The sequence below is a fragment of the Salvelinus sp. IW2-2015 genome, unplaced genomic scaffold (genome assembly GCF_002910315.2).
Source record: "Salvelinus sp. IW2-2015 unplaced genomic scaffold, ASM291031v2 Un_scaffold2343, whole genome shotgun sequence".
Lineage (NCBI taxonomy): Eukaryota > Metazoa > Chordata > Actinopteri > Salmoniformes > Salmonidae > Salvelinus > Salvelinus sp. IW2-2015.
Window position 1 is genome coordinate 258,651 of NW_019943668.1, and position 13,225 is coordinate 271,875.

Sequence of the window (13,225 nt, forward strand, 5' to 3'; positions counted from 1 at the left end):
ACTGCAATACTGAGAGTGGGAAATGGATTGAAGTGGGCGCTATATCGTCCATGCCCTCCTGACCAGAGGCTTAACAGAATTGATATAACATTGAAGTGCATGTGTTCAATTGATATTCTAATTCATCATAATATGTATTATAGTAGTATAATATAATAAACATTTTCAGATATATTGGTGTCATGTCAATGATTGCTTGGCCTGTCAATCCACATTTGTTCGATACCTTGTTTTTTAAAATATTCATTACATGTTATTAATTACAGATCACAAACAAACCAACCTTTTCACATTAACACTTCAACCCAGTGTCCAGTGATGGTCAGTCTTCTCATGCTTACATCACYTACTAGAGCAGTTAATTAAGACACACACTGTTCAAGAAGCCAAATAGTTTCTAGTGCAATGTATAGTACTTCAATTTCTATTTATTTAACAAGACATTTAAGACCAAATTCTTATTTACAATTACAGACTACCCCAGCCAAACCCTAACACGGACGACGCTGGGCCAATTGTGCGTCGCCCTACGGGCCTCCCAATCACGTACGGTTGTCATGCAGCCCGGAATCAAACCAGGGTCTGTAGTGACACCTCTAGCACTGATATGCATTTCCTTAGACCGCTGCACCACTCTGGAGCACAAGTACTGTAGTGGGCAGCAACCATTATGAGCTGTGGTTATGATTAACACTAAGTTGTTCTTTACTTGCAGTACCAGTCAAAAGTTTGGATACACCTACTCATTCAAGGGATTTTCTTTATTTTTATTGTTTTCTACACTGTAGAATAATAATAACGTAAAATCTATGAAATAACACATATGGATTCATGTAGTAATCGAAAAAGTGTTAAACAAATCCAAAAATAATTTATATTTTAGATTCTTCAAAGTAGCTTGCCTTGATGACAGCTTTGCACACTCTTGGCATTCTCTCATCTAGCTTCACCTGGAATGCTTTTCCAACACTCTTGAAGTAGTTCCCACATATGCTGAGCACTTGTTGGCTGCTGGAGGTGTGTTGGGTCATTGTCCTGTTGAAAAACTAATGATAGTCCCACTAAGCGCAAACCAGATGGGATGGTGTATCGCTGCAGATGCTGTGGTAGTCATGCTGGTTAAGTGTGCCTTGAATTCAAAATAAATCACAGACAGTGTCACCAGCAAAGCACCACCACATCATCACACCTCCTCCTCCATGCTTCACGGTGGTAACCACAGAGATCATCCGTTCACCTACTCTGCATCTCACAAAGACACGGCGGTTGGAACCAAAAATCTCACATTTGGACTCATCAGACCAAAGGACATATTTCCACCGGTCTAATGTCCATTGCTCGTATTTCTTGGCCAAAGCAAGTCTCTTCTTATTATTGGTGTCCTTAAGTAGTGGTTCCTTTGCTGAAAATTAATTCCACAAATGAACTTTTAACAAGGCACAACTGTTAATTGAAATGCATTCCAGGTGACTACCTCATGAAGCTGGTTGAGAGAATGCCAGAGTGTGCCACGCTGTCATCAAGGCAAAGGGTGGCTACTTTGAAGAATCTCAAATGTAAAAAAAAAAAATTGATTTGTTTAACACGTTTTTGGTTACTACTTAATTCCATATGTGTTATTTCATAGTTTAGAKTTTTTCACTATTATTCTACAGTACAAAAATAAAGAAAAATCCTTGAATGAGAAGGTGTGTCCAAACTTCTGACTGGTACTGTATGTAATAACTTTAAATCTCAACTTTGATCATTTCTGGTTTCCCTGTTGCTTCCCTGTCATCCCTTTCTTAGTGTTTTCTTAGTGTTCCTCTCTGGTCTCAGTAAGATGATGTAACATTTAGGGGCAAAGATGCACAGCAGCAGTCCAAAACTAGAGGCTAAGATGGCGAATATCTCCACAGCTACAGTGTACTTCCCAGGAGAGCTGACGTAGGCAGGGACGAAGGAGATCCATACGGCACAGAAGATCAGCATGCTGAAGGTGATGAGCTTGGCCTCGTTGAAGGTGTCAGGAAGTTTGCGTCCCAGGAAGGCTAAGAGGAGACAGAGAGAGGCCAGCAAGCCGATGTAGCCCAGCACCAAATAGAACCCTGGGGGCCAGGGCTCCTTACACTCCAGCACTACCATGCCAGTCAGACCCTGGTACGAAGAGTTCCTGAACGGGATGGAAGGAGCCATGGAGAGCCAGCCAGCACAGAGACACACCTAGAGGAAGGAGTGGAACAACAAGCATCATGTGGCCGGCCAACATGACAAACATCAAAATATTATTTAGTAGGACTACTGTTTAATGAGTTCAACGGTACTACCTGAGGTGCGGTGGAGCAGAGAATCAGTGTCCTCTGCTGGGAAGGTCCGAACAGTTTCATCAGGGCACTGGAGCCTGGTACAGTGGCCCTGAAGGCCAGCAGCACTACGATGGTCTTGACCAGGAGGCAGGAGAGGCAGAGCACGAAGCTAACCCCAAACGCTGCCTGGCGGAACCCACACGACCACGCAGAGGGACGTCCAATGAACAGCAGCGAGCACAAGAAGCAAAGCTTGAGTGACAGGAGAAGCAGGAAGCTCAGCTCTGAGTTGTTGGCCTTGACAACGGGCGTGGCCCGGAAACGGTGGAAGATGGCTGTGACGGTGGTTGTCGAGACAACACCCAGCAGGGAGAGTGACACCAGGATGATGCCCATGGTGTCATAGAAGGACAGGAAGTCTTCTATCCCAGCGACGCACTTCACCTTGTCTCTGTCTGACCAGTAGAACTCAGGACATCTAGTACAGTCTATGGAACCTGCATGGGAGGACACAATGCGCACACACATTGGTCTATATGAAACGATATAGAAATAAGAGCAGTACTTTCAAATCGTGGTGGGTTGTGTCACCGTGTGTGTGTGTACCTGTCTGGTTGCTGATCTCCCCAGCTGCACAGGGCAGGCAGTCGAAGCAGCAGGGAGGCTCTCCTGGACGACGGGCCTGTCTGCTGCCAGGAGGGCAGGGGGCACTGCACAGAGACACTGGCACCTGGGGAGAGATACAGGGCACAGTCACACACATAGGCCTTCCACTGTGCCTGTTAAATACTGAATAGGGGAGAACACTCTGAACCCACACAAAGGCCCCTCATTTACTTTAGTTCTAGTTAAGTCTTATTTGTGGAAAGTTGCATTTTTGTTGCTTAAATGGAAACTACTCCATTCCACACCTCAGCTTCCAGTACAACCCACCTGTGATTGCCCTCCTATCCACACGATGGCGCTCTCGTCAATCTGCAATTGTTGGCTGAGGGGTGCAGAGCCGTCATAGCTTCCCACCTTCTGGAACTTGATATCTCCACTGCTGACCTTCTGCCAGTTAATAATGTCATAGAGGGGAACTGGCTCCCCGTTGGCATCAAAATGCACCTTCTCCCCAAACTGATTGGTGAAATTCACCCTCTTCAGGTGGTGTAAGAGCTGGAGGAAACCAGAGGGTGAGGGGAGGAGATAATGTCCTAAAAACATGTCACGTAGAAGGATTATTAAATATTACTGGAAATATATTAATAAATAATCATACTTACTTACTCTCACACACACACACACACACACATACATCATACCTGTCTGGGTGTAAAATATGTGCTGGTGTTGCACTTGTCCTGAGCTTGTCCGTGTCCAGTAGAGTCACACTGTAGCAGCTGGTGTAGTGCGTGGGCTATAGCATACACTGCCTTATACACGTTATAGGAGATCCTGACCCGAGACACGTCAGAGTAGCTGCTCTCTGTGTCCCTCAGGTCTTCTGAACCAGTACATATAGCAGTCAGCCCGGAACCCTTGGAGCCGCTGCCCGCCCCAAAATCCAACTTGCAGCCAAACAGTTCTTCCCAGAACATATTGATGAACTCAGACCCCGGTGTGGGCGAGGGCCTGACCTTCAGCAGGAAGTCCCCCAGGCCAGGGATACTGACTCCTGGGAAGGAGAAGCCCAGGGTGCCCTGTAGCAGTGGGTGGAACTGAGGGGAGGTGAGCAGGCTGGCCGTAACCCAGGCCTCACTGGCCACCCACTGAAACCCTGTAACGTTCCTCAATGCCAGCTGAGGATGAGGAATTAAACAGTTGGTATTGTATGTTACTTATCCACGTTCTCAGAGAGTTTCTACATAGTTTTATTTAGCACAATAAAACTAGATCAAATAAATCAAAATTAAGTAAATACCTGACAGAACATTTTAAAGAGGAGAACTCACCTCAGAGAGAAACTCCAGCAGCTGGCCCTCTGTAGCGAAGGCTACCACCACGCGAGCCCTGGAGCTCTGCAGGGTGTCGGCCATGGCACGTAGCCCAGCTGGGGAGGGAGAATTGGGGATGGTGAGGTGGAACGCCAGGCAGCCTCCCTGGTCCTTCAGCTGCTGGGTAAAGGCCTGGATGCCATAGCGACTGTAGTCGTCCGAGGTGCCCAGGATGCCAACCCAGCGCCAGCCGAAGTGGCTCACCAACTGGACTAAACCCCGAACCTAGGATGAGATAAAGAAGTGAAGGATTAGACAGAGAGCATGTCATAAGAGAAATTATGGGGCACATTTTCATAGCAGCAAAAGCAATGTTTTGAGAGAAACATTTACTGTAAACCTCATTGTAATCTGGCACCATGATTAAATTTGATATTTTTTCTTTAGCAATTTGCATTATAAGGAGGTGATTATTTAATTGGAGTTTAGTAAACTGAGCAATACATGAAGACATAAAAGTGTACTTAACACATTGCTTTTGCACTACTAATGTCTAAAACGTTCTYATCTTCCTTCACACCTGGAACAGGTCACTGGGCACAGTCCGCAGGAACGAGGGGTAGGAGAGTTTATCTGTCAGACAGGTACAGGTCGCAAAGTAGCTCACCTGTGGAGAGAACAATATATTATACATGTTAAACTATCTATCTCTGTCTCTGTCTCTCTCTCACCAATGGGATGTTGAAGGGGCCCAGGGTGTGAGCCACAGCCCCTGTAGGGGTGGAGGAGGCTAGACCGACAACAGCAGGTACAGGGGCTCCAGCCAGGCACCCAGGCATCCTCTCCTCCACCCCCTCCTCTATGTGCTCCTCAGTCCTCTTCCCAGTGACCACGGAGAGCGCCCCTCTCAGGCTGGTGTGGACGTGGTCACAGCTGTCCAGGATTCTGTAGCCGAGCCTCACACCTGGCAGTAAGGTTGAGTTACGGTTAATCTCATCCACCGCAAACACCATGGTCATCATCCAACGAAAGGCTCTGTGGTCAAAACTACACAGAGAGACAGGCAGAGAGACAGACAGGGAAAGGGAGACAGAGAGAGAGATAGGCAGAGAGAGACAGACAGGGAGAGGGAGACAGAGAGGGAGACAAAGAGGGAGGCAGAGAGAGGACAAGACAGGGAGAGGGAAGACAGGGACGAGGGGAGAACAGAGAAGAGAGAGAGAGAGAGATACAGAGAGGGAGACAGGGAGGGAGGCAGAAAGGGAGAGAGAGAGGGAGACAGAGAGGGAGACAGAGAGAGAGACAGAGAGGGAGAGAGGTAAAGAACAGCAGGAAGACTGTATGAAAATATATTAATTCCGTGCTCTCGGCTAGATAAAAAAAAAAAATCTTAACAGGAGAAAAGAACATCCCGTTGTAATAATCCTCTACTGTTTCAAACAGTACCATTGCTTCACTCACCCGTTGCACTGTGTGTGTTGAGGCTTTGTCCTGTAGCTGTGCTCTGGCTCTAGGGCCAGGTAGTGGAGAGGGAACAGACCACCTATCACTACGTCCCCCTCAGACTGCAGCACAGTCAGCTCACTGTCACCCAGACTCACACACCCTAGCCCCAGACCAGCCCCAACCCTGGACCCAGACCCAGCCCCAACCCTGGATCCGGACCCACCAGCTGTAGCCAGAGAGGTGGGGTAGAGCACCAGGAGGCTGAGCAGAACCCACAGATGTGTTCTGTTGGCTGTCTGACGCAGTGTCAGGACCCAGAAGATACATATCCTGCTAGGTGTCTGTGGAGGTGCCTGCCGCAGTGTCCGTTGTTGCTCCATGCAGATGGGAGATGGAACAGATGATGCAAAGGGGGATATCCCAAAGACTGTTACCGCAATGTGGACAAAGCCAAGGACAACTTACCTGGCTGGCATGTAGACTGAGAGTGGGTGAGAGAGTGACAATATATATAGTTTATGCTAGAGAGGAGGGCTCCCTGTGATGTGTGTCAGATAGGTAGACGACCCGCCTTATGAAGGTAATCACATCTGCTTCACTAGTTAAATCAGATGATTGAAAGCAGGCGAGGCCAATCAGTGGGACACACACAGAACCAAAGAGCAGTGCTTGATGACTATCACACTCCAATAGAAGCACTCATTGTCATGACACAAAATGCTGAACTGCAGGAAAGTACCTAGTCAAGTAATATCAGACTGCATGAATATGGAGACCACTAAACAGGTAAGAGGTGAGAAGATACCGATTCACATTAATATAATTTAACACTCTGCTGTTATTACTATTTCTACATTCTGTAAATGTACATTGTACAATGAAATGACAGTAATCTCTCTGTTGTGAGATAGAGAGGGAGAGTTGATAGAGAGTCCGTGTTGTGAAAGGCAGACAGCGTAGACAGACTGAGTGCTGTCAGGGGAAAGGGATTCAGCAGCATTGCTTCCACTAGATATCAGAGAGACTGGAGAATCAGTGGAAAACACACACATGGGGGTGAGCACACACACCCGTGTGTTTCTGTGTGTGTATCCACAGAGAAGCTCAGTTGAGATGAGTGAGGCTTTGTGCCCAGATATGTTCCCTGCGGGTGCAGATATAGGATGGAGAGTGAGAGGGAGAGGGACAGTGAGAGGAAGAGGAAGAGATAGAGGGAGAGGGACAGTAAGAGGAACAGGGAGAGGGAGAGGGACAGGGAGAGGGCCAGGGAGAGGAACAGGGAGAGGGAGAGGGACAGGAAGAGATAGAGGGAGAGGGACAGTAAGAGGAACAGGGAGAGGGAGAGGGAAAGGGAGAGGGAGAGTAAGAGGAACAGGGACAGGGACAGGGACAGGGACAGGGACAGTAAGAGGGACAGAAAGAGGGAAAGGGAGAGGTAGAAAAACAACTGTGACTGACACCTACAGGACACACGGTGAAATAGCTTGGAGGTCTTCAATATTTATGTCTCTGACACTCATGTCTCATCACCAACCTGCAACCTCTGACCCCTTGCCATCCCTCCCCTACCACACCTTGCCACCCCTGCCACATGTCAAACATTTACGTTAACCTACAGTTTCACAAGGTTGAACATACCACATATAAAACAGAAACAGAGAGAGAGAGAGAGAGAGAGAGAGAGAAGAGAGAGAGAGAGAGAGAGAGAGGAGAGAGAGAGAGAGAGAGAAGAGAGAGGAGAGAGGGCCCCAGAACAGCAACACAATTAGACCCAACAAATCATGACAAAACTTAAAGATAATCACTTGACACATTGGAAGGAATTAACAAAAAAGCTGAGCAAACTAGAAAGCTGTTTGGTCCTAAACAGAGAGTACACAGTGGCAAATACCTGACCACTGTGACTGACCCAAACTTAAGAAAGCTTTGACTATTACAGACTCCGTGAGCATTGCTTTGCTATTGAGAAAGGCCGCCGTAGGCAGACCTGGCATTAAGAGAAACAGACTAATCTCCTGCCAAATGTATGACCATGTTAGAGACACATATTTCCTCATATACACAGACCCACATATAATTTGAAAACAAATCACATATATAACTCCCATATCTATTGGGTGAATACCAAATACTGTGTGCAATCATAGCAGCAAGATTTGTGACCTGTTGCCACAAAGAAAGGGCAACCAGTGAAGAACAAACACCATTGTAATTACAACCCAGATTTATGTTATTTTATTTCCCTTTGTACTTTAACTATTTACATATGGTTAAAACACTGTATATAGAAATAATATGACATTTGAAATGTCTCTATTCCTTTGAAACTTTTGTGAGTGCAATGTTTACTGTTAATTCTGATTTTATTTCACTTTTGTTTCTTGTATATTTCATCTTGCTTTGGCAATGTAAACATATGTTTCCCATGCCAATAAAGCCCTTTGATTTAATTGAATTGAGAGAGGTAGAGAACGAAGGACAGCCATAAGGATTAGTATATTATTTAAAGGCCCATTCACAACCACTCCACAGAGCTGCATAGGATTGTGGGTGAGATCAAGCAGTCCTCCTCTGGTGATGGTCGGGGGTGGTTGCCCAATGGAGGCCTACTGCTCCGTCTGTGGACAGAATGAGCGCAGTGAATAAATCATAGAATGGGTGTTCTCCAACGAGGCCTTCCTGCTCCTCTGGTGGACAGAATTGAGCAGTGAAATAAATCATTAGAATGGGGTGGTTGTACAACGAGCCTACCTGCTCCCTCTGGTGGACAGAATGAGGCAGTGAAATAAATCATTAGAAGGGTGGTTGTACAACGAGGCCTACCTGCTCCTCTGGTGGACAGAAGAACGGTGAAATAATCATTAGAATGGGTGTTGGTACAATGAGACCTGCCTGCTCCTCTGTGGACAGAATGAAGCGGTGAAATAAATCATTAGAATGGGGTGGTTGTCCAATGAGGCCTACCTGCCCCTTCTGGTGGACGGGGTTCAGAGATGCATTGATTGGCATTAGCTGATGATCTTAAAGAATAAGTTAGTTCAGACTCTCTAATCAAGAGTGATTTTACAGCTAATAGTAATTTAATATATAACATTAGCAGACGCTTTTATCCAAATGTCTTGTAGTCATGTGTGCATACATTTTCAAAGTGGGTGACCCCGGGCAGACAAGCAGTCACCACATATCTCAGTTATACTAAGTACATTTATCCTCCATAAAGATTTTTTTATTTATACCTGGACCTCCTCCAGATTGTGACCGGTCTCCAGTGGATCGCCAGGGAAGCCTGGACCCCCATCAGAATGTGACGGGTCTCCAGTGAACAACCGACTGAAGCGCTGGACTCCTCCATTAGAAGCATGGACCTCCTCAGAATGGGATGGTTCACCAAGCGGATCGCCAGCAGCCTGGACCTCCTCCAGAATGTGACGGTCTCCAGTGGATCCCAGTGGCAGCTGCCCTCCCACAGAATGACGGGTCCCCAGAGACGCCAGCGAGCCTGGCCCTCCTCCAAATGTGACGGGTCTCCAGTGGACAACCACGGAAGCCTGGACTCCTCAGATGAACCATATGGACCGTCCTCCAAATGGGAATGGTTCACCAGCGGATCGCCAGTGAAGCCTGGGCGTCCTCCTCTGTGTTTCACAACCCCCGTCTCATGCCCTCCATAGGGGGGTACCCTGGGTATCGCTATCCGTTGTGGAGAGAGACCCGGCCACAGTGACTATCTGCTTAGCATCCGTCCCAACAACCAACCTGCCAATATCCCAGTAAACAGCATGGTGAGGTAGTTTTTTGTCTTTTACCCCATTCTAACTATTTATTTCACTGCTTCATTACTTGAAATACCTACTTTGCCTATTATAAATCCCTCCCCAAAAAACGTTATTCCTCTATGACACGTTTCTCTCTGTTCTGGTAAGGTGAGACAGCTCTTGGAGGCGCTGTGTTTGGGAACAGGTTGGGTCCCCGGCGGGGTGGGTGGAGGCTGGGGGTGGTGTGTGTACAGGAGAACCTGAGGGATGTGGAGGCCCGCTATGTGCACGTTTCTGAGCTCAGGCCAGAGTATGAGGCAGTGTCGCACTGGACCATGCCCTACATGGCATACTGCAGAGAGGGTACCTTTCAGTGGTGGGATATATTCACACACACACACACACACACACACACAAACAGGCTTGCGAAAGTGTTCATCCCCCTTGGCATTCTTCCTATTTTGTTGACTTATAACCTGGAATTAAAATAGATTTTTTGGGGTTTTGTATCATTTTACACAATATGCCTACCACTTTGAAGATGCAAAATATGTTTTATTGTGAAACAAACAATAAATAAGACTACAAAACTGAAAACTTGAGGGTGCATTACTATTCACCCCCCAAAAGTCAAACTTTGTAGTGCCACCTTTTGCAGGAATTACAGCTGCAAGTCTCTTGGGTTATGTCTCTATAAGCTTGGCACATCTAGCCACTGGGATTTTTGTCCATTCTTCAATGCAATACTGCTCCAGCTCCTTCAAATTGGATGGGGTCCACTGGAGTACAGCAATCTTTAAGTCATTGCACAGATTCTCAATTGGATTGAGGTCTGGGCTTTGACTAGGCCATTCCTGTTACGTGGAGCGACACAGGGGAACTCAAGAGCAGACTCAGATGAGGAAACAGGGGTGAATGCTCCAACATATTTATTGTTACACAGGGAGATATGGAGTGCAGATCTGGGGAATGTAACGGCTGTCAATGTCGTTCTCCTCCTCAGACGAGGAGGAGCATGGATCGGACCAAGATGCGGAGTAGGAGGTATTCATGATTTTAATGGCAAACCAACAAACACTAMMAAWWWAMMAAAACAACAAMCGTGACTAACCTGCAACAGTCCTGTGTGGCCCAAACGCTAACACAGGAAACAAACACCYAMAAAACACCAGTGAAACCCTGGCTSCCTTAGTATGACTCTCAATCAGAGACAAACGATACACACCTGTCTCTAATTGAGAATCATACCAGGCCGAACACAAAACCCAACATAGAAATAGAAAACATAGACTGCCCACCCAACACTCACGCCCTGACCAATAAAGACATACAAAACAAGAGAAAACAGGTCAGGAACGTGACAGGGAAGCTCGGATGAGTTGCAGAAAAACCAGAAGTGGAGACTGAGGTTTGAGTTAGCTGAGTAGAACAGGGTAAACAGGTCCTGAGGGGAATCCAAGGTGGTAGTGGTGAGTAAAATCCAGAGCAAGGTAGTTGGGTGGTGAGATGTGGAACAGGAGACAGGAGCCAGAGACAGAGCGGTAATGAGCAGAGATTATGATCTGGCAGAGTGGAAGTGGCAGGACTGGGGATTTGTAGAGGTCTTGATTACGGAACGAGTTGCAGCTGGTAGTGGTAGGGATCTACCCTGACTCCAGCACACCTGTCTCCAACCACACAATCACACAGAGAGGGAGAGGGAGAGGGAGAGGGAGAGAGAGAGGGTACAGGGGGAGTAACTGCAGGTCAAGAAGACACCGGATGAACACCAGAGGGCGTAGCAGGAGCAGATGTGACAATTCAAAGACATTTAAATGTTTCCCTTAAACCACTCGAGTGATGCTTTAGCAGTATGCTTCGGGTCATTGTCCTGCTGGAAGGTGAACCTCCGCCCCAGTCTCACATCTCCGGAAGACTGAAACAGGTTTCCCTCAAGAATTTCCCTGTATTTACTGTAGCTCCTTCCAACATTTCTTCAAATCTGACCCGTTCCCAGTCCCTGCCGATGAAAAACATCCCAACAGCATTCTGCTGCCACAACCATGCTTCACTGTGGGGATGATATTCTCGGGGTGATGAGAGGTGTTGGGTTGCGTAGTGCCGCTTGCTTGATGGTGCCCCTTGCTTAGGGGTGTTGCAGACTCCTTGGCCTTTCAGAACAGGTGTATATATACTGAGATCATGTGACAGATCATGTGACACTTAGATTGCACACAGGTGGACTTCATTTAACTTTTTAGGGATAGGGGGCAGCATTTTCACTTTGGATGAATAGCGTGCCCAGAGTGAACTGCCTCCTACTCTGTCCCAGATGCTAAGATATGCATATTATTATTACTATTGGATAGAAAACACTCTGAAGTTTCTAAAACTGTTTGAATTATGTCTGTGAGTATAACAGAACTCATATGGCAGGCAAACTTCCAAACAGGAAGTGGAAATTCTGAGGCTGGTCGATTTTCAACTCATCGCCTATTCAAATCCCAGTAAGATATGGATCTGTTTGCACTTCCTACGCCTTCCACTAGATGTCAACAGTCTGTAGAACGTTGAATGAAGCCTCTACTGTGATGTCGGGCCGGATGGGAGGTGTTTCAGTCAGTAGTCTGGCAGATTGCCAGTTCCTGGTCACGTGCATTTCAAATGATATCGTCTGGCTTTCCATAACTTCTAGAGACACAAAGGAATTCTCCGGTTGGAACGTTATTGGATATTTAGGATAACAACATCCTGAAGATTGATTCTCTACTTAGTTTGACCAGTTTATTCATACCTGTAATTTAACTTTTTGAAGTTTTTGTTCGAGTTCGCCTGGATCTGCGCGAGCGTTTGGACATGTGTACTAAACGTGCTAGCAAAAGGAGCTACTTGGACATAAATAATTGACATTATCGAACAAAACAACAATTTATTGTGGACCTAGTATTCCTGGGAGTGCATTCTGATGAAGATCATCAAAGGTAAGGGAATATTTATGATGTAATTTCGTATTTCTGTTGACTCCAACATTGCGGAGAAATGTTTTTTATATCTGAGCGCCGTCTCAGATTATTGCATGGTGTGCTTTTTCCGTAAAKTTTTTTTGAAATCTGACACAGCGGTTGCATTAAGAACAAGTGTATCTTTAATTCTATGTAAAACATGTATCTTTCATCAAAGTGTATGATGAGTATTCCTGTTATTAGATGTGGCTTTCTGGAATTTCTCCAGATATTTTGGAGGCATTTCTGAACATGGTGCCAATGTAAACTAAGATTTTTGGATATAAATATGCACATTATCGAACAAAACATACATGTATTGTGAAAAGTTCCTCTCTCCACTGATCTGAAATATGAACACTAGGTGGAAGTATTATGCCTGCTAAGTATTTGCTTGTCACTCTATCAACACAAATAAAGGATAGTAGACGAGTATAGTAACAGAGTATGATGGTCTCAAATTGTTTTAAGTAGCTCTTTTTCCTTCTCCAACATTCTATTTCTTTCACGCCAAGATAGTTTCCACTTCTGTCAGAAAAGGAAAGAAGAACCTTTTATGTTTTGAGTTTGATGACTAGAAATATATTTTTGTATTTTGTCAGTACCCTAGTGATGTGTAGTGATCTACTATTGATTATAATTATGTTCTGTGATTAAATATCAATCAGATTAATACATGATTAAGTTATTTGGGCTGTTAAGTAGGCTTTTGCGCACATGTGTGTGTGTGGCTTTAATCTTCATTATCCCTGATGAGTGGATCCCTGATGAGTGGATTTCTGAATATATATATATTTTTAAATCAATCAATTAATTAAAGAATAAAACAGCATAATATT

General features: G+C 45.7%; 1 protein-coding gene across 1 annotated transcript; it reads right to left on the reverse strand.

Annotated features, from left to right (window-relative positions):
• Positions 1 to 1,773: 1,773 nt before the first annotated feature.
• Positions 1,774 to 5,226, reverse strand: olfcu1 (olfactory receptor C family, u1). Its single transcript, XM_024140966.1, has 8 exons — positions 4,936 to 5,226; positions 4,785 to 4,871; positions 4,223 to 4,489; positions 3,593 to 3,970; positions 3,219 to 3,446; positions 2,892 to 3,015; positions 2,307 to 2,782; positions 1,774 to 2,202 (listed from the first exon to the last, which is right to left on the reverse strand). Exons 1-8 carry the CDS (start codon positions 5,224 to 5,226, stop codon positions 1,774 to 1,776), a joined length of 2,280 nt encoding a protein of 759 aa, XP_023996734.1.
• Positions 5,227 to 13,225: the final 7,999 nt, after the last annotated feature.